At 27.3% G+C, this 22161-nt stretch overlaps 3 protein-coding genes across 26 annotated transcripts in view; 2 read left to right on the top strand and 1 right to left on the bottom strand.

The window, feature by feature from the left end:
- The first annotated feature begins 1724 nt into the window (after positions 1 to 1724).
- Positions 1725 to 22161, top strand: part of LOC126910245 (uncharacterized) — a 38573-nt gene continuing 18136 nt past the window's right edge. For 7 of the 24 annotated variants that reach the window (XM_050692637.1, XM_050692633.1, XM_050692627.1 and 4 more), the window contains exons 1-11: positions 1725 to 1818; positions 1884 to 1926; positions 10321 to 10455; positions 13868 to 13906; positions 14157 to 14186; positions 14466 to 14519; positions 14785 to 14808; positions 15684 to 15716; positions 17515 to 17538; positions 17921 to 17950; positions 18215 to 18253. In XM_050692637.1, the coding sequence (XP_050548594.1) occupies positions 1816 to 1818; positions 1884 to 1926; positions 10321 to 10455; positions 13868 to 13906; positions 14157 to 14186; positions 14466 to 14519; positions 14785 to 14808; positions 15684 to 15716; positions 17515 to 17538; positions 17921 to 17950; positions 18215 to 18253 (454 nt within the window). In that variant the 5' untranslated portion in view covers positions 1725 to 1815. The remainder of the gene's footprint in view (positions 1819 to 1883; positions 1927 to 10320; positions 10456 to 13867; positions 13907 to 14156; positions 14187 to 14465; positions 14520 to 14784; positions 14809 to 15683; positions 15717 to 17514; positions 17539 to 17920; positions 17951 to 18214; positions 18254 to 22161) is intronic. The other 17 variants (XM_050692640.1, XM_050692636.1, XM_050692631.1 and 14 more) reach the window with 13 other exon arrangements.
- LOC126910248 (uncharacterized) lies at positions 15940 to 17507 on the top strand. Its single transcript, XM_050692644.1, has 2 exons — positions 15940 to 16518; positions 16594 to 17507. The coding sequence occupies exons 1-2, from the start codon at positions 16378 to 16380 to the stop codon at positions 17236 to 17238; spliced, it is 786 nt and encodes a 261-aa protein (XP_050548601.1). The 5' UTR covers positions 15940 to 16377; the 3' UTR covers positions 17239 to 17507.
- On the bottom strand, positions 19352 to 20139 carry LOC126910249 (uncharacterized). Its single transcript, XM_050692645.1, has one exon. It carries the CDS (start codon positions 19933 to 19935, stop codon positions 19483 to 19485), a length of 453 nt encoding a protein of 150 aa, XP_050548602.1. The 5' UTR covers positions 19936 to 20139; the 3' UTR covers positions 19352 to 19482.

Below are 22161 nucleotides of genomic sequence, written 5' to 3'. Positions count from 1 at the left end.
AAAATTAAAATTTAAAAAAATGATTGTAGTTTTTTGAATCAAACAATTTTTTCTTTACAAAATTTTAAAATTGTCAATAGTATCAATAATACTAATAGTATCAATTACTTTCTATTTTATCGATTGCTCTGTATTTTTTCATTTAGTTATTAATTACTAATAAACTAAATTTTATTATAACAATCATTTTGAGAGTTGGAAATATTTTTCAGAAATGTTTTAATTGTATAACCTCTTTTTATACAAAAAAGTAATAAAGTTTGTTATCAAAAAATAAATAATCATGATTAGAAAAACTTGATTATAACATTATCATGTCGTATATCGACAAACTTTGATGTTTCAAGTTATACGATTAACTGTATATCCTGTCATATTATGAATTGGTAATACTTATCAAATACGACTTAATAAGGATGCCGTCTACTAAAAACACGTATGTTTTTATCTATTATGCTGCACTATTTAGGTTTTCCTCCCTCTCTAACACAATCGTAGCTTTGTGTTCTTTAGTTATTAATTTATGAGTATTTTTTAAAGTTATTATAAATTTTGATTACTTTTTTATTATATAAATCGCTAACTTTAAAAAAGGGATAAATTTATTTTTAGTAATTTTTTTCACAAATTTTTCAAATTAATTTTCCAAATACAAAATTAAAAAGATATCCTGATCTTGTTGTTTATTAAATTTATGACTTAACAAAGTAAAAAAGATTTATTTCTATCTATAAAATAACGAGAGCTAATATTTGAAATTACTTATTATTTTATAAGTTTTACAATAGATTTAAAAAAAATTGTTTGGAAATAATATTTTCGATTTATTTTTGTTTCGATTTAGTTGTCATAATATGTTTTTTTTTTAAATACATATTGTACTTGTTTTATAGTCTTGAAAAATAAAACGGTATTTGAATATTATTGCATATGAATACTTCCTAAATTAGCAAAATATTACAAATTTGACGATTTTTATTAAAAATTGTATAATTTTTGTTTTTAATAACTAATAACTAGAAATTAAGATTTCAGCTGTATTTTTATTTTTCATTTTATTTGTATTTGTATTGTATTTGTTTTAGTTTAATGACATTATTTTTTTTTATCATTATCAAAAATTGAAAAAAAAATTTTGTTAACTTCTTTAAGTCCCCACAGTATCTTGATTAATGATTGGATTTTCATTGAAATGCAAATGTATAAAGTATTATCAACAAACGTTTGTTTATTATAGCTTGCAAAAAGTTATTTCAATATATGATGAAAAATAATACTAACATTGACAGATTTATAAATGTACTTATTTGGAACATTTCTTTTATTTACGGGAATTGAATGGACTTTTTAAATGATGAGGCTAATAGTTTTGTTAAGATATCTTTTGACGTTAAGCAAACTCGGTCTAGTAAGAGTAAAATAACTTAGTAAAGTGACAAAAAATAAATAAATAACACTGCAAAGTAAAGTCAATAGTTTTTCCGCTACGCATCGAAATTAAAAAAATAAATTGAATACGTAATTTTGAAAAATAGTTAATCGTGTGACAGATATTTTTAATTATTTATGTTCTTATTAGTATTAACTTAAGTAGATCAAATAACAGGTATTTCTGTTATTGAGATATTACACACCTAAAGTTTAAAAATATCAGAAGTAATGTATTTGTTCAATTTTTTGAGCATAAATACTCTAATTTATGTTATTTACTTATCAATTTTTACTTAAGTAAGAATTTTCCATGAAGGTTTTATTTTAATGTACAATATTTGTTGGAAGATAATTGCATAAGTATTATATCCAAGAAACTTTAAAATGGTTTGTATATTTTTATGTTATATTTATATTTAATTTTTATAGTTATATTTTGTATTATTTCACAGAATTATTTAGCGTTGTTCATATTTTGTTTTGTTATTTTCCACGGTAATATATTTTTATTAATTTGTATATCAAAAAAAAAAAAAAAACAATAGTTTAAAAAATAAAACTGAATAAAAGGTGTAGGTAAAAAGTTTAGTGATAAATTCCTTTTGCGATATTTATTTACTAATTGAATAATTTGATTAGTAAATTAATTTTTGGACTTATTTTTATTACAAGTTGGAACCATTTCAATAAATAGAGGGATATGGAATACCGGAGGAGTATAAGTACACTAATATAGGCTACTCTCGCCTACGTACCCTCTTTATATATTAAAATAACTGTCTCAATAATAACTCGTCCTAAAACCCATTAATTTTTTTGTAAGAAAAGCTATAAAAAATTACTTTAAAATTAAAAAAAGGAAAATTAAATTTTTATTATTATAAAAATAATAATAATATAACATTAACGTAGTCAAAGAATACATTAATATTTAAAAAAAATACCCAGCACAGTGGGGTCACAGCCCTTTGGGACGTGGCATAGTTGGGTCCAGTAAAGATTTAATCTGACAGTGATTAAAATCACTATCATTAAAAATGCTTCGATGCAAATCTGTAAATAGTATTTAATTCTATGAAATTGGTAGATAATTACAAAAGGAACATCATCTTCTATTTCTTTAATTATATCTAGATTAGTAATTCTTAGATTCAAAAATATAATATATAATTTTAGCCTTGATGCGAAGCTGAGAAGGTATTGATTTTACTATGATGTGTTTCTTTTTTTTTTATTATTATTTTTTTTGTGTCTGTTAACACTTTTTTCAGCTCTCACTGAACCGATTTCTTTCAACGATACATCAAAAGATAACAAATCGTATCTAGTTAAAGACATTACCCTCAAAAATTGAAAAACTTCTTTCGTTCCCCGTAAATGGGGGAAATCTCCAAAAATATTACTAATTTAAAAATCACTAATTTTCGAAATTTTTTCAATTTTTTTTTGTTTAATACTGCCATAACTTTTTCAAAAATGAACAAATCAATAATAATTTTTTATTTTTTTTAGATGCTTGATGTCTTTATATTTTATATATTTTTTTTTTATAAATTTGACCCTTTACCTGCCCACAGGAGGGATTTAAAATGACAACTTTTTCACAAAAAAATTAACTTTTGAAAGTGTTTTGGAAAGTCTGACACTTATATATATATATATCTTAAATTAAAGATAATGTAATATACTTTTATCATTACAATTTTTTTATGAGAAATAAAAAAATTGGTGGATTATTACAAAAGTTACATGATCTGCTATTTCCTTATTTATATCCTGATTAAGATAAAGTATGCCGAATTAAAGAGAGATATAAATACTATTTCTCATAAAAAAATTGTATTGATCCATACACTTTTCAATAAGTTAAAGCATTATAAAGTTAAAAATGCAAAATACAAAATCGAGAATTTTCACTCAAAAATAACATTTGGTAGCCATTTTCACGGTGAAGACAAAATGAGGCCCGAAATTTTTTTTTCCATGATAAAGTATATTACATTAGCTTTAATTTAAGATATATATAAAAGTGTCAGACTTTCCGGAACACTTTCAAAAGTTAAGTCGAACAGTAATTTTTAATCCTCCCCCGTGGGCAGGTAATGGAACAGATTTATAATAAAAATACCAAATGAAAGGTAAAGACATCATACATCTATAAACAAAAATTGTATTGATTTGTTTATTTTTAAAAAAGTTATAACAGTATTAAACAAAAAAAAATTTCAAAAATTTCAAAAATTAGTGATTTTTAAATTTGTAATATTTTGGAGGTTTCCCCCATTTACGGGGAACGAAAGAAGTTTTTCAATTTTTGAGGGTAATGTCTTTAACAAGATACAATTTGTGATCTTTTGACATATTGTTTATCAAAATCGGTTTAGTGAGAGCTGAGAAAAAGTTGTAACAGACAAAAAAAACAAATCTTAGTAAAACCAATACCTTCTCAGCTTTGCATTTATTCTTTTAATGTGACATAAAAATCCTTATTCAAAGAAATTTCTTATTCATATTAATATTATTTTGTGTTTTTTTTTTTGTGATTACGGTTTATTTTTGCAACCCTCAATTAACCTACTTTTTTCAATGATTCAATCATTTGACATTATTAAAATTCGTATTTAGTTGAATATATTACTCTCAAAAATCGAAAAATATCCCTTAATCAAATAACAAGTACCTTAAACAGCTTTATCCATACAAACAATCTAAATGATTAATTTCTAATATTTTTAATGTATTTATTTAGAGGAGAATTCAAAAGAGCAAGTTTTGAACAAAAATTTAACTATTTTAATTTAAGCTTTGAAATTGTTTTGAAATACTCAAAGTTCCAGAAAAAAAAATTTTCTCAACAACCTATTTCCTATGTGCAAATGGTGCCGTAATTAATATGCATACTATATTTGTATTCAAAATTTCTTTTTTTTGTTTATTTTAAAATACCTTATAAGGGTTTGCCATAGTAATGAGTCCGCCAATTTTCATAAAATTTGCATGAATCTAACTTGCATTAGATATAAATTTAAACTTATTTTGATTATTTTGGCTGATCTAAGTTAACAAAAACTTCTTTGAATTTTTGAATTGCCATTTTTAGCTGAGTTTTCATGTAATTTACGATGGCTGCATCGAAAATATTACTATATTCTACGCTCGGGGTACAAAGTTTGAACTCCATCAGTCAAATTAACTTTTTGCATTTTTTTCTTAATTAAAGTGGAAATAAAATTCAAATGTCTAATTTTTATCACAGTTAGATTGTATAACTTCAATGTATATCAAGGACCCCACCACTGTGGTCTCCCTTTGTGAGATGGAATTTCTTATTCATATTAGAATATTCTATTATATGGGTTTTTTTTTGTGTCTGCCATTCATTTTTCTCAGCTCCCCAGTTTCCTTTAATAATACGTCAAATAATCACATCTAGTGTTTAGTTAAAAATATATTTTTCAAAACTTGAAAATGATATCGCATTTATCAAATAAAATGATTCGTAAGTAAATATTTTCATATAGACAATTAAAATCATTAATTTCTAATGTTTTTAAAGTATATCCTAGGGTGGTCCTTAAAATACAAATTTTCAAAATTCGATTTACGCGCACCAAAAAATTGTTCTAATACATGTAAAAATAAACTGTACAAAATTTGGTCCCGATAGGTTGACGTTAACATGTGCCGCAAGAGGGTTGAAAATTCGATCAAAATGGTAGTTTTTCAGTTATTGTGCTTTATCTCAAAATATATGATTTTTACATAAAAGTTTATAAGAAAGAAATTATACATATAATTATTTTATATAAAAAAGATTATTAGCAATAAACTCATAAGTCAAATATTTACCTCCTAAAAGTCAAAAGTTCCATAAATATTATGTTTATCAGTAAAATTCATATATTTCGGCAATTTAAGTATATACGACGAACCGTTCTAGTTATAAAAAAAATTTTTATGTAAAAGTTATTTGAAATTTAATTTTCTATAAGTTTTGTAGAAAAATAAAATTGTTTTACGTGTTTTCTGGCGAGGTAATGAAGAAAACTTATGAATAACAATCATTTTTCTATCATTTATCATTTTTTGTTTAGATAATGTTGTTGAGTTAAATTTGTTTAGTTCCTCAGAATATGAAACAGAAGATGATTTGTCTGGTTCATCATATTCTTCAAAAACACGAGGATTTATAACTTTTATAACTCCAAAATTACTTTCCGCATTAGATCAATGCAAGATATCTGACCGCGATGCTGTGCATTTAATTGTTTCTACTGCTGAAGCATTAGGTAATAACGTATCAAAGTTAATAATCAACTGATCAACTATTCGACGGGAAAGATTATTTTTTAGTGAGAGAAAGGTAAATGAAATTAAAAAAAAAAATTAAATTTCTGGATAAAAATAGTCTTGTCTTGCATTGGGATGGAAAACTACTTCCAGGCATTATAAATAGAGCTAAAGTTGATCGATTGCCAATCTTGGTATCATTTGAGGGAGTAAGTCAATTACTTGGGTTCCCAAAAATTGAGAGAGATTCTGGCGAGAATCAGGTAAATGCAATTTTTGATTAATTACAAGTTTGGGGTGTAAAAAATAAAATACAGGCCTTGTGTTGTGACACAACAGCTTCTAATACAGGTCGCTTAAATGACGCTTGTATATTGCTTAAACAACTCTTAGAGCGTAATGTGTTGTATTTACCNCTAGATCGTAATGTGTTGTATTTACCATGTCGTAGACATATTTTGGAATTAGTACTAAAAAATGTTTTCGAGGTTAAACTTAATTTATGTACAACTGGTCCGGATGTATCAATTTTTAAAAATTTAAAGAATGTTTGATTAGTCTAGATTTGTTGAATTTTGATATTGGTATCAATGATATAATTATAAAAAATGCAGTTGAACACACTAAAAATAATGTAAAAAAAATTTAATTGGAAACATTAATAATTCAACAATGTAGAAATTACTACAAAGAATTTATGTGTTATTTTTATGGATGCAACACCCCTAAATGGTGTAAAATTTCACTACCCTAGTGTTTTTCATCAACCTAGATGGATGTCTAAAGCAATTTATTCGTTAAAAATATACATGTTTAGAAAACAGCTTAAAATACGAGAAAAACATGCATAACGTAATATTTGTGTATTTTTGGTAAAAGTTTACGTAAAGGCTTGGTTTAAGGGATCTATTGCCATACAATCAGCATTTAATGATTTATGTTTCTTAAAAGTTTTAATTAATTATCCTGATTCTTTTATATCTAAAGCTGCAACACAGAAATTTACCGGACAGTGTACCGGCAGATATTAAACTAAAAATGGTTGAGGCATCAAGAGAGACATCACAAAAACAAGATAAAAAAAATTACAATAAACCTAAATGATACTAAACTATTTAAAAAAAAAAAGAACTTGATAGATTTTTTGGAAACTCATCCTCATAGCTAGGTTGAAAATCCTGATTTTCAAAATAGTTTGAAAGTTTTATCTAATCCTCTTGTGACAAACGATATAGCAGAGAGAGGTGTAAAACGTATGCAAGAATACAATGACATATTAACTAATGATGATGAACAAAAACAGTTTCTACTACAAGTCGTTAATGATTATAGATCACAATTTGGAGATTGTACTAAAAATTCATTGATGAATAATAACAATTAATAATCCTATCAAAAACAAAATTTTTTTTATATTGTGACTACTAGAAGAATTATTTTTAATATTATTTAATTTTATAATATTTTATGAGCATTAAGATCATTTTTCATATTTTTTTTAGCATTTCATTATTGGTTTACTNTTTCAAATTTTTTTAGCATTTCATTATTGGTTTACTTATTTTATTTGAGTTTGAAAAAAAAAAAATCGTTATTTTTTAAATTATCATAGAAAAATGATTGTTATTTATAAGTTTTCTTCATTATCTCGCCAGAAAACACGTAAAACAATTTTATTTTTCTACAAAACTTATAGAAAATTAAATTTCAAATAACTTTTACATAAAAATTTTTTTTATAACTTGAACGGTTCGTCGTATATACGTAAATTACCGAAATATATGAATTTTACTGGTAAACATAATATTTATGGAACTTTTGTCTTTTAGGAGGTAAATATTTGACTTATGAGTTTTTTGCTAATAACCTTTTTTATGTAAAATAATTATATGTATAATTTCTTTCTTATAAACTTTTACGTAAAAATCATATATTTTGAGATAAAGCACAATAACTGAAAAACTACCCTTTTGATCGAATTTTCAACCCTCTTACGGCACGTGTTAACGTCAACCTATCGGGACCAAATTTTGCACAGTTTATTTTTACATGTATTAGAACAATTTTTTGGTGCGCGTAAATCGAATTTTGAAAATTTGTATTTTAAGGACCACCCTAATATATACTGTCGAATTAAGTTTGATATGGATAATAGGTCTTAACTAGAAAATTGAATAATTTTACATTGTTATTTAGCTGTTATTGTATAAATCATTTCTAAAAAAAATGATTATGGGTTTCACCTGAATTTAACAATTGATTTTTACAATTATAATAAATTTTTAGAACACGCTTAATTAAGTATATTATATAATTTTTTGGTTTTTTTTTTTTTTGGTTTTTCTATTGGAAACTAAAAAGATATTGATTTTGTGATGCTGTGCGTTTTTTTTATATCTGTCCATAAAAATTCTCAGTTTTCACTAAATCAATTTTTCATAAATATTTTCTCTTTTTTACAAATTAATAATAATCTCAAAAATGATAGAGAAAATAGAAAAAATTACAAATTTGAAATTGGCGCAAAAATAGGTTTAGAAAAGTATATTACATTAAAACTATATAGAATATATTTACATTCATAAGTAAAAAGCAATTTTTTTTTTAAGTATTGCATCAAGCCCTTCAATTTTTAAACACGTTTTCTATAAAAGTAATTACTATTATATAATTTTTTCGTAAAAATTATAGTACTTAATTATTAAATATCAATTTCATATTATATTTAGTAGTTAAAAACGGAGAAGGTCTAAGGAATAAAGTGTTTGATACCAGTCGGACAACTTGGGCGGTAGCTGTTTTATCAGTCATGTATGCAGGTCTACCCAACGCTTGTAGTGTCGACGGTGTAGGGACATCACCACTTAACTCTAGGCTGAACTCGTGTATAAGGGAGAAAAATAGATACAAAATAAGAATAGGTACTTGGAATGTTGGAACATAAAATGGTAGAAGTAAAGAATCAGTAGAAGTATTGAAGAGGAGAAAAGTTAACAATTGTTGAGTACAGGAAACTAAGTGGAAAGGAGAGAAATTGAGGGAAATAGGTCAGGGTTATAAAATAATATACTCAGGTAAATCTAGTACAAAGAACGGTGTAGGGATAATAATGGATGAGGTGATGAAAAGTAAAGTAGTAGATGTAGCTAGGAGAAGTGACAGAATTATAGTCATAAAATTGATATTCAAGGAAAAAGCGCTGAATGTACTATGAAAGTCACTGAAAGTGACTATGCACCGCAAGTAGGATGTGATGAAATAGACAAGAAAGTGTTTTGGAGAAAGATAGATGAGGTGATGCAAGGGGTACATGGCAATGAGGGTGCGGTGGCAGATGGAGATATGCATGGAGATGTAGGTAATGAGAGAAGAGGATATGAAAGAGTACACGGAGGGTATAGTTTTAGTGGAGATAATGGGGCTGGAGAAAGAATCCTGGATATCGCAGTATCGTTTGATCTTGCTGTGGTTAATACTTATTTTAGAAAGAAGGAAGAACATTATATAACTTATAAGAATGGGAGGAATATTTTTAATTGATTATTTTATGTGGAAGAGAGAGCTTGTAAAGCGAATAAAAGATTGTAAAGTTATTAGGCGTGAGTTGAAGAAAGAAGAGGTAGAGAAAGACTAAAAAAGAGACAGAGGGATACTATTGAATGAGATATGAGGACAGCTGATGTGAGCGTTGATGATGTGGAGATCGTGTCAAGTGGAAGTTTAGGATAAGGGTGGCCGAGTAGTTGGGATTAAGGCGAGGAGGAAGAAGAAGAAGAATTTCATATTATATTTAATTGCTATAATCAATATTCATTTATATATAACACTTATAAATCATAAAAGTTGTAATAATGATATAAATAAGGAAATAGGAGTTCATTCTGCTTTTGGAATTATCCATTAATTTTTTAAAATTAAACACTATCTACAGATTTGCATCGAAGCGTTTTTTATGATGATTATTTTAATCACAGTCAGATATCATCTATACTTGTGCCAACTATGTCACGACCCCCTGTGATACCGTTTTTGTTTTCAAATTAATTATATTATATAAGATTTTATTTAAGATAGATATAAAAATGATAGTATTTCCGGAGCATTTTTAAAAGTTAAATTGATAAAATAAATTTTTTGTGAAATTGTTGTTATTTTGCAATCCCCCCATGACCTGCCCATGGGGGGATTGCAAAAAGGATCTAATTTTCACAAAAATATACCAAATCGTAGTTAAGTATCTAAGGTTTCTATAAAAAAAAAATATGTTAATCTGTTAATTTTTAAAAAATGTGTGGTAGTTTTAAGAAAAAAAGTTGAAAGGAGGTTTCACTGTAATATAATATAATATATATCGTCGGAGTTTATGTATTCATACTCCCCTTTATGAACTATATTTATGGTCCTGATATGATTACCAGAAAGATGTCAAAAAATAATGAGCAATCCCATTTTACTAACTTATAGTATTAAAATTATAAATGTTAATTAAAAACACTAGTTTTATTATTTTAATAAACATAATATGTTATAACATATTATGATATTTATGATTCCATTAATTTCTAATAATTCATATTAATTGTTTTTATATATTTTTAGCTCCTAACTGTAATGGCAGAGGTTGCGGTTGTGGCGGTGGTGGAGGCTGTGGTGGTGGCCCAGGTGGTCGTAGTGGTGGTGGTTGTCCCTGTAGTAGCGGTGGTTGTGGACCACCAGGAAGAATGCCTTTTGGTGGTAAGTTAAGTAGTATTTTAATAGAATTAAAAATAAAAAATTGTTAAAAAACATGTGTTGATGCCACACACTGTGTCCCAGACTAAAATTTTGATAGGGCAAAATTAATATTGATAAGAGTTTTGACATGAAGTTGGAATAAAATTCTAGTCTTATAGTTTTTCATTTATTATAGTCAATGATAATTGTTAATTTACGTTATCAATTTGTAGACAAATTAATTAAAAAACTTGACATTCATTTGTGGGTATCCTCATCAGAACTAATTTTAAGGGGGATCATTTTTAAATTTAGAAAGTGTTTGATGTTATATAACATTGGCACGTTCGTGCTATTTTTTTAACGTATGTATAATGCGATAGTCGGCACTGCGTCTTGTAAATTATAATTTTTATTTTTATTTCTATATTTTGTGTAACGCTGTTGTAATTAATTGTCTGGTGTTATTCACCAAACAATGTTACCGGCGCATAACCCAGAATTAATCGTTGTATATTTCCCAAAAATCAATTGTCCTTGTCATCCTGTAGTGTGCAATCGCGTATTACATTTTGAGTTCTCTTAGGTGTATAAAGTTATACACCTAAATATATAAATATTCTACTATATATAAGTTCTATATAAATTTTAAATTATTATCTTTCATTTAGAATACCTATAAATTCCCAATTCATTTTAATTAGTAGAAAAACTTCCGACCGTAATACCAATCGTGTACGTGATTCATTGTCCCTCGACAACGTCGTTGTCGGCGACCGCCCCGTTCTGTCAGTACTTAATACAGCTAGTGTGTGCCAAACAAACATCGCGTGTGTGGGGCATATGGAGCTTCAGTCATTTTGGAAATATGCTTCACCCGTGTAATTTGTTCACACCAAAACTATATTCAAACATTGGGGTGTCCGTTCGTGTAACCGCGTGGCTGCTTTAGGCATTGATGACGTGCGTATGGTGTGCGATTTACTAGGTCTGAGTCGTGTATACGAAACGATAGAAGATGCTGATCGTAACGCATCCCGTTTCAATAGCAATTCGTTACCGTGTGACTACACAACACGGTGGGCTCGAAGAACGCCACCCGTCGCATTTGTCACGGTTTGTGAGAGCGGTTCTACCACAGGGTATTGGTGAAAAAGTCCTTAAAGCATTTTGGATTCAGAAATTACCTACTGTGATTTACATCGTCATCGCTGATACGGACGGTGTCAGAGCTTGCTGAGCATGCCGACCGCGTTATGGACATCAGCGGTTATGGACACACTGTATCCACAAGTACTATGGACTACATTTTTTCCTCAAAAATTAATTTTACAACTTTAATTCTGTCACTTTTTCTAACTACTTCTACTACTTTACTTTTCATCTCCTCATTCATTATTATCTCTACACCATTCTTTGTATTGGTCATACCTGAATATATTATGTTATAACCCTGACCTATTTCCCTTGCTTTCTCTCCTTTTCAATAAGCTTCCTGCTCACAACTAATATTAACTATTCTCCTCTTCAATACTTCTACTAATTCTCTACTTCTACCACTTAATGTTCTAACATTCTACTTACTTAATTTTACTTTTTATTTATCTTTCTCCCTTATATACGAGTCCAGCTTAGATTTGAGTTATGATGTCCACACACCGTTGGTACTATAAGCGTTGGGTAGACCTGTACACATGACTGGTGAAACAGCTACAGCACAAGTTGTCCGGCTGGTATCAAAGACTTTATTTCTTAGGCCTTCTTCGTCTCTAATTACTTTATTTCCTCTCACTTGTTGTCTCCGCATACATCCGAGATGGGACAATCTGCCTAAGATATGATCAGGACTTATCATACTTTTTGACAAAATTTTATACCGGCTGTCGACCTGATGCAACCTCAATACGACTGACAGAGAGGCCGTGGAAATATTCTTCTTGTTTTATTCTATACAGTTTACGTATTATTAAACTTAAAAAAAATCTATAAATCGTTGAAAAACAAATAAAAAAGAACATTTTTCTTTTATAATTGTGATGGTACAAAACAAAATCGGGATTGCTATTTGAAAATTGAAAGTTGATACGAGTTTAGGGTATAAGAAATAGTACTAATTTCAATTGTTTCATTCGATCACTGACGTTATACGTGTAATTTTTGTAAGCCTAACGTTATTTTTTATGGTCACCAGGAGTCTTACTCTTCAAGTTTATGAACTCATATTGCTGATGATAAGAGGCTTATCAAGAAAGCGAAAAATTGTATTTATTTATTTTGTTCTTTTCTTTTTTGTTGTTTTGACTAAACTAAGGTAAAAGTTCAATATTGAAATAATTGAATTAACTTTATAGTTTTAAACTATAAAATTGTACTAAACAAAACAATGGTTGATTAATATAAAATGTTAAACCATTTTTACATGGTTTTATAGACGTTATAAAACCATAGAGATTTATAAAATTATAAAATTTTATTATAATTTTATGTAATAGTTAATAATACTAATTTAAGTTAATGAAATAATTTTTCTTTAAGACTTGAATTTTTTTTTATTGGATGATATAGAATATTTTATTGAGTAATAACATAATTTTATATATGCATATAAATTTTGTCAAGTAATTTAATGAAGAAGTTTTGATTTGGGGTAAAAGTCCAACGTTGCTCTAAAGAATACATTTTATACTTATTTTAAAAATAAATGAGGATTAAATAAAATTTTATTAAATTTGAATAATTAATCAAATAATTTTTACTAAAATCATTTTGTAGTAGTCTTACTTGTTGAAAAATATTATTTAAAAAAAAAAACTATTCCTAAGTGGCTCTAACTTTATTTCGCCTATTATAATTAGTTATTATGACATTGAATTGCAAAATTACTCTGATTCAATAAAATGTCTGATTAATTCGTTATTTTAAGTAAAAAATACCTGCTTAAACAGTTATTTATTAATTTATTTATTTGTTCATTAAAACTTATTCAATACTAACTGTATTCTTATTTCATTAATGAAGTAAGAGTACTCTTTTATTTTTCAATTTGATTCAGTTCATTACTCATTAAATAGAGTTCTAAACTAATTTATAATACTTAATTTGTTTTTTTTAATAGTTTGTCCAGTATAAAACAAAATGTTTATAACAAATATTTGTACTAATCGTGATTCTCAAACTATATACATGATAGAAAAAAAGTGCACACTTTTATTCTAGGCTACTTTATCTGATGAGTCCATAAAATTTAAAATACTAAGATAGGGTAGAACAAGGCCTTTATTATTAGGTATTTTCAAAATGAATTCTTTATGTCACACAATGTCCCAAAATTCCTAATTAAAATATTTGTAATCCAATTATCTTTATGGTTTTTAAATAATTTTTTGTTATTTCCATACTAAGTTGTTAAAATAAATATTTGTGTTGTTTATAGGAAGCGGTTGCCCACCTGGCGGATGTCCACCAGGCGGTGGTAAGTTTAATATTTTATGCAGTTATTTTAACATTAATTATTTTAATAAAAATAAAAGACGTAGTGATTTGCTTATATAACCTACAAGCTCAGTATAACTAAATCGAGCCTTGATAATGATGTATTTTAACCGTACCCAAATGAGATATGTAAGGCGATTACATTATAAAAATATTTACTAACGTTCCATATGTTTAAGTACGGGAGAAATAAGATTATTTATGTAAAAATACAAATTAATTTTTTATAGGTAGAAGAGGCGGTTTTCCATTTGGCGATGGTAAGTTTAATATTTTATGCAGTTTTAAACATAAGTTATTTTAATAAAAATATAAAACTTATAAATATATGATATTATTATATATCCTACATAGCTCAGTACAACTAAATCGAGCCTTAGTAATGATGTACTATAGCATGATGCGTACGCGACTGAGATTAAAAAATTAATAGTTTTTAATATAATAGGCCGCTTAAATTAAAAAAATATTTATTGACTTATTAAGTAAGGGTTAAATAAGATTGTTTGTTGAAAATATAATCAATTTTTTGTGTTTAGGAGGTGGTTGTCCACCTGGCGGTTGCCCACCAGGCGTTGGTCCTACTGGCGGTGGTAGGTTAATTGTATTATGCAGTTTTTACTTTAGTTATTTTAGTAAAAATATGAAACATTAATATTTTTAAATATATGATTTGATAAAAACTTATTTAACTTGGCACAACATAATTAATCTTTGGTACCTATGTATTAAAAGACGACACGTACCAGACTGAGTAATAAAGGCCACCTAGTGTGATATCATTAGACATACGTTATGTTTTAATAATTGGAATAGGTTTATTGATGTAAAAAATAAATATATTTTTTTTTTAAATAGCAGGCAGTTTTCCATTTGGCGGTGGTAATTTTAATATTTTATGTAGTTATATACGTTAGTTATTTTAATAAAAATATAAAACTTATAAATATATATAAATATACTACTTGGTACTTGTTCTATCTACCACCAATGTTCCCAGGGGATTACAATAAATTTATCGTATAACTAAAAATTAATTAACAAATTCAATTGACTATAGCCAATTTTCTATTGTCGTTAACCGCAAATTATATTCACAATTATAATCTTAAACTTTTACACTTAAATGGACGTCCCTGTACATACATTATAATTTTACATATAAACTATTATCCAAATATCTTTATTCAAAAACAAATAATTATTTCACAAGCCAATTTGCTATTGACTTAACCACCGGCGATCGCCGCTCATATTCAACCAATAAACTTAATATTGCCAATATCATGAAGGCCATTGGTGACAAACAAAAAACCAAACAATCCAAGTAGTTTTTGTAAATTAAATTTGTAAAATGTACATCATTTCTTTGATTGAAATGAAAATAGACCAATATAATTTCACGCAATATTAAGTAATTTTAAATGGACTATTCCATACGCTTAACATCAAGCGTATATAATGATTATATATGACTGTTAAATACAAAAACGTGATTACCAGTCACTTACTGTCTTTGAGAACACAGCCGACAGACTAGCCAGTAATACCGATAAGTTACCAGCCGGCTGTTGACATCTTAGATCACCGGGGTGGGAGACTTTGAGGTATTGATGGTATATATTCAACAGTACCTATGTATTAAAGAACGATGGACTGAATAATGTAGGCATCTTGGTATGATTTTCATTAGTCATATGATTAAATAGTTGGAATAGGATTATTTATGTAAAATAAAATATATATTTTTCCTATAGGTATAGGAGGAGGCCGTATCCAAATTGGTGGTGGTAAGTTTAATATTTCATGCAGTTGTATAAATTAGTTAATAAAAATTTAATAAAAAAACACTACATAGCTCAGTATACAAAAATTGAGATTTGGTAATTATCTATTTAAACACGATGGGGTACCTCGCTAAAATATATATGTCGATTGCATTAGTAAAATATATATTGACGTTCCGTACATTTATTGTGAATAGGAGGTGGTTGTCCAACTGATGCTGATAAGTTAATTAATTTATGCAGTTTTTACATTAGTTATTTCAATAAAAAATTGAAATATATATATTTCTTAATATATGATTTGATTACAAACTATTTTTAACTTTGTACGACATAATTGAAGAGTGAATGTGTCAAACGTTCTATGTGCCAAAAAAGTGAAAAATTGTTTTATTTCTGATTTATGTTCTATGTGCCAAAGGTCACAATCTTGTATGTGTTTCAAGTGTCAATTAAATTTTTTACTTGTACAAAATTGCGTTCATAGATTGTATTTGTTCTGTGAGACATGCCCATTGTTACCTGTACGTTCTAAGTGCCTTGGACGAATATAATAGTTTGATGATAACAATATTATGATATAGTTCGTTATATTTCAAAATAACTAATACTGGTGTTATTGTATTCGTTAAGTTTTCTTTTTCATTTGTTTAATTGTGTTATTATGAATACTGAAAATATACATATTTTACAAAATGGTAAAAAAAGAAGAAATGATCAGACTAAAAAAAGAATTAGTAGAAAATCGTATGTGAACAGGAAAAGCAATAATACAATTCAGGAAATCCCGACATCGTTATTAGAGGTTAGTACCTAATTAATATAATATAATAAAATTATTCATTAAACGTTATAAAATCACTTTTATTATACATTGTAGCCGACATGTAAATGCAAATATGACTGCAAAAATATTTCATGGGATTGGAAATTGAAATTGTTTAATGACTACCACCGTTTAGCAAATGATAGTGAACAGGGTACCTACATATTAGGACTAATTCAGGTTACCGAAATAAACAGACGTCGTCATGGTCAATACTCGCATCCATCACACAGTCACAAACAGTGCACAATAAAATATTCAATTCCAAATGATGAAGGAGGAGTTAGTCAAGTATGCAAAACCACATTTCAAAATATTCTCGGTGTAAAACATAGATTTCTGCAAACTTTACAATCAAAAAAAAAACAAGGTTTATCAGTTTATAAAGATGCTCGGTCAGATAATCCTAAACGAAAAAGTTTTAATAATGAAAATATACAACAAATCATTGATCATTATAACAGTTTTCCTAAAAATGCTAGTCACTATGGTCGTTCTAAATCTAAAAAAGAGTACTTAAATCCAGATTTAAATTACAGCAGATTATTTTTCGCATTTAAAAATCAATATCCAGATTCCAAAGTCAGTTATGCATATTATAAAAAAGTCTTTAAGAAACAATTTTCTCAACTATCATTTCAACGGCCACGTCTACAAAATAAAATAATAGAAATTTACAAGGCTACTAATATAGTATAAATATAGCATAACATATATTTTTATACAAAATTATAAGAAAATTTTTAATTTGTAATGTTTTTTGTGTTTTCTGAACAAATATTTTTTTGGCACATAAAACGTTTGACACATTCACTCTTCAATTAATCCTTAGTGCCTATGTATTAAAGGACGACACGTACCAGACTGATTAATGTAGGCCACTTTGTGTGATTTTCATTAGACATATGATATGTATTAATAAGTGGAATAGGATTATTTATGTAAAAAAAAAAAATATATATATGTTTTTAATAGGAGCCGGTTTTCCATTTGGCGGTGGTAAATTTAATATTTTATACAATTGTGTACATTAGTTATTTTAATAATAATATAAAACTCATAAATATTTATAAACATTTGAATATAATGTAAGCTTTATTTCATAAGTAAAGATGTATTACACAGCTATTAAGGCTTTCATGCCATATTGAGGTTGTATCGGATATAGCCGACCCCAATTTGTTGCATAGATTCAAAGTACATAATGTATAAAATGTTACACAGATGCTAATTTTTTTAAAAAAAATGTATACATATATATTTTTATATTTCAAATCTCCTATAAAAACCTTCGTAAGAGAATGAATGGTAAAACTTACATAACTAAGCACTACACAATACGTGCCGGACTGAGTAATATAAATATATTTTTTCTATAAAGGTATGGGAGGCGGTATCCAACTTGGTGGTGGTAAGTTTAATATTTCATGCAGCTGTATACATCAGTTATATTAATAAAAATATAAAACTTATAAATATATGATATTATTATATAACCTACATAGCTCAGTACAACTAAATCGAGCCTTAGTAAAGATGTATTATAGCATGATATGTACCCGACTGAGATATGTAGGCTGATTACATTAGTAAAACATTTATTCGCATACTATATGTTTAAGTAAGGTTGAAATAAGATTTTTATTGAAAATATAAATCAATTTCTTGTATATAGGAGGTGGTTGTCCACCTGGCGGTTGTCCACCAGGCGTTGGTAAGTTTAATAAGTTTGATTACAAAATGTTTATAACTCAGCACGACATTATTAATTATTGGATGACGCGTACCTGACTAAGTAATGTAGGCCTTAAAAAAATGTAGTTAAATAATTTTTATTTCTTTCCTTTAGGAATAAAAAAAATTAAATTTCTATTATGGAAACCTATTATTTAGTTTAAATCTTAAAAATGAGGTACAATTATATGAAGTATTAGATGATGACAATTTGATAGAACTTATTATTTACGATTACCTTATTATGGAAAATTTATACACACCTATATGGATTTACTAGGTTTTTAAGAGTAACAATATGATAGAAAAAATAATTAAAGAACTTTTATTCTTTTCATATTTGTTATATTAAGATAAATTTTTCTTCTGTTATTGCTTGTTAAAGTTAAGCGTTTTTCGACCAAGAATTACTTGGTTCCTATATAAAAATATACATAATAAATTATATGATTTGTGAATATCAAATATTTATTTATTTTAGATGACCTATCTTACTCTAACTGTTTATTATTTAAAATTGTTCTGTGAAGGTATAATTATACATTTATTATAAATGTGTTTCACTTATCTTTAATTATCCTGGTAAGCAGGCCCGTCGCAAGATATTTTCCGCCCTAAAGCGAAAATATCTAATGCCGCCCTTAAAGGGGGTGGTTGGGTAATACAATTGGGTAACAAGTGTTGGGAGGGTAATACTTTACAGCGGCCTAGCCAGAGGAGGGCTTTGGGGCAATGCCTTCCCATTGGCTATAATTTGTGTAGAATTAATATAAAATTATATTAATTATAAAATATTATTATTTAAATTTGATAAACAATTTACTAATAAAAGTAATGTGTTTTTTTTACCCCCCACCCATTGAAAAATACTGGCTACGCCACTTTACTGTTACCATCAAAGGGATTGGGGGATAAATTTCAGTTATTTTTGGCGTACGATATTTATGGACAGCCCATAAAATACTTATTTAAACAAGTAGGTGCATAAGTTATATTGAAATGACAAAATGTTTATAAATGTGTTGATTAAAAATATTTTAATTTGACAAAAGTCAAAACCATAAATATATATTTTATATACCTTTAAGAAAAAAAAATAATATACAAGTGTTCTTCATACATAATGTGTTTTATATAAATAAAAAATCAAACCTGGAAATAAACATAAAATGATGATCAAATTTGAAGTTTTAAAATAATATTTCAAAATTAAAAATTAATTTTTCTTGTTTTTTTTGTTGCAAAATCTTGCACTAAATTTTCTAAATTTAATTCTTGTGCCAACTCTGCTTCAATGGATAAAATTGATAATCCAGTCAAACGCTCATTACTCATTGTTGATCTTAAATGATATTTTATAAGTTTCAGTTTCGAAAAACTTCTCTCAGCAGACGCTACTGTCACTGGAATTGTAAGAATGATTCTTAAACTGATTTCAATATTAGGATATATTTCCTGGAGTTGATTATTATAAATGTACTCAAGATTTTTACTTGCTGAACTACTTGATTCTGTAAGTCGACAAAATAATTTTAGTTCTTCAAATAATTCGATGACATCAATATCTGCTGTATCATTTGATGATAGTAAAATCCCTAAATCTTTACAATGTTTTAGTATGGTTTCATGCTCCCAAGATTTTAAAGAATTTATATTATACATGAAACCAAAGTTAGAACAATGATTATCTAACTGGAGAAATCTATCTTGCAGAGAATTGATAGCCGTATCAATTATAGTATTGTAAAACTCTACTTCAAATTTTTTTTCCGGGTTATGAAGAGGAACATTATCTTGGTTTTCTTCAATCTTTTGCGCACTTGATAATCTTGAGGAAATTCTTCTAATATTCCAATGGCTGACGCAATTTCTTAAGCAATTAATTTTACTTTAGAAAACCCATTTTTTCGATATTCTTTTGAAAATTCAATGATTTATGATATACTATTAACAGAAATTTGTATATCAAAATTGATTGACTGCAGTTGCTTGTTGACAAGATTAACAATACTTAATATTTCATACCAAATAATAATAGAACATATAAATTTAAAATCACATATATTTTTTAAAAGAGCGTATGCATCTGCTTTTGTATGAAGACCATTCATTTCATCTAAGTTTACATCATTCTTAATATGTTTTAGGGCATTACAAAGCTCTTCAAATTGATATCTTATGGGCCTTATCGCATTTATTCTCGACTCCCAACGCGTGTCGCAAACTTTCTTCAATGTTAATTTAGGTAAAAATTGAATCAAAATTTTCCATCTCTCAGTAGATGCCGAAAAAAATACATAAAGTTGTTGCACTATATTAAAAAATGAGACTGTGTAAATATTACATTTTGCTGCATCATTAACTACTAAGTTCAACGAATGAGAATTACATGGTACATAAAATGCCCGCGGGTTTATGTCAAGTATGCGTTTTTGAACTCCGTTATGTTTTCCTTTCATATTGGAGCCATTATCATAACTTTGGCCACGCATATCATTTATGTTTATTTCCAAATCAGAAAGCATTTTAATTATCCGGTCACTTAATCCAGTCCCGGTTTTATCAAAAACTTCAATAAATCCAATAAAATGCTCATGTAAAACTCCTGTCTTAATACAAACATATCTCAATATTATGGACATTTGTTCCTTATGACTACAGTCAGGTGTGCAGTCTAAAATAATGGAATAATACTTCGCAGCTCTCACTTTGCTTAAAATATTATTTTTTACTTTTTCACTCATTAAATTAATTAATTCATTTTGAATTTGAGGACCTAAATAATGTACATGTAATTGTTTATTTTGAATCCTTTCTACGTGATCTTTTAAAACATTATCAAACAACGAAAATAATTCAATAATTTTCAAAAAATTGCCATTATGTGGTGAATTTATTGTAGATGATGTTCCACGGATTGAAAGATTTTGCGCAGCCATGCAACGTAATATAGCGCATAACCGAACTAAAACAGACCTCCAATGTTTTATTTCAGATTCTATTTTACGTTGATTATGAGAATCAATAGTTTGATTTAATTTTAATTTTATAACCATTTCGTGCCAAGTTGAAAAATGAAGAATGTGTGTTTTTGAGGTTTCGTGAATTTTTAAATGGCCTGTTAAATTACGCCAATCGTTATATCCACATTCAGAGACCATACCTGAATCTTTTTTAAAACTAAACAACATACAACAGAAACAGTACACAGCATCATTTTTTTTTGAATAAACCAACCAGGATCTTTCTATTTTTTCTCCATTATTCAAAATTCGTTGATAATAAGCATCAGAAAATTTCCTATTTAATTGGTTTTTCGGAAAAGAATAATTTTTAATTTGCACAGGCCCTTTTTTTATAAGTGATATTCGAATTGAGTCGGTTAATTTTAGTGGCCAGTCACTTGGGTCATCTGAATGTTCAACACTATTTGTTTCCAATTCGTCATTTTCCGAAGTAATGTTAATTTCTTCATAATTAAATTTATCTGAATTAATAGAATCTTTATCAGAATCAGAAAATAAATCAACTTCTACCCGCGGCAAAGCTTTATCTGGTATTTCATAAGAAGTGGATTGTGAACAGTTTAAATTGTTATTTAATTGTATGTCCGAACTCTGTTGGGTTGTAGGTATATCAGAATTAGTTTTAGTTTGTGAACAATCATCATTCAGTAGTTTAATTTCATCTACAGGTTTTTGCAATAAAAATTTAGTAAAACTCCCTGCTTGTGTGTTAATAAAATTCTGTTTATTTTCTCGTATTTTTTTATATTCAAACCCGGAAAGTCGTTTTTGTGACGACATAGTCAATGCGTAATTGTGTAATATTATAACAAATATTGAATGATTTATAAACAAAAAATAATATACAAGTTTTTAGATGGCA

This window comes from Daktulosphaira vitifoliae, unplaced genomic scaffold (assembly GCF_025091365.1).
Source record: "Daktulosphaira vitifoliae isolate Bord-2020 unplaced genomic scaffold, ASM2509136v1 Scaffold_1, whole genome shotgun sequence".
NCBI lineage: Eukaryota > Metazoa > Arthropoda > Insecta > Hemiptera > Phylloxeridae > Daktulosphaira > Daktulosphaira vitifoliae.
Note: the sequence above shows the minus strand (reverse complement) of the source record. Positions and strands in the feature narration are given on the sequence as shown.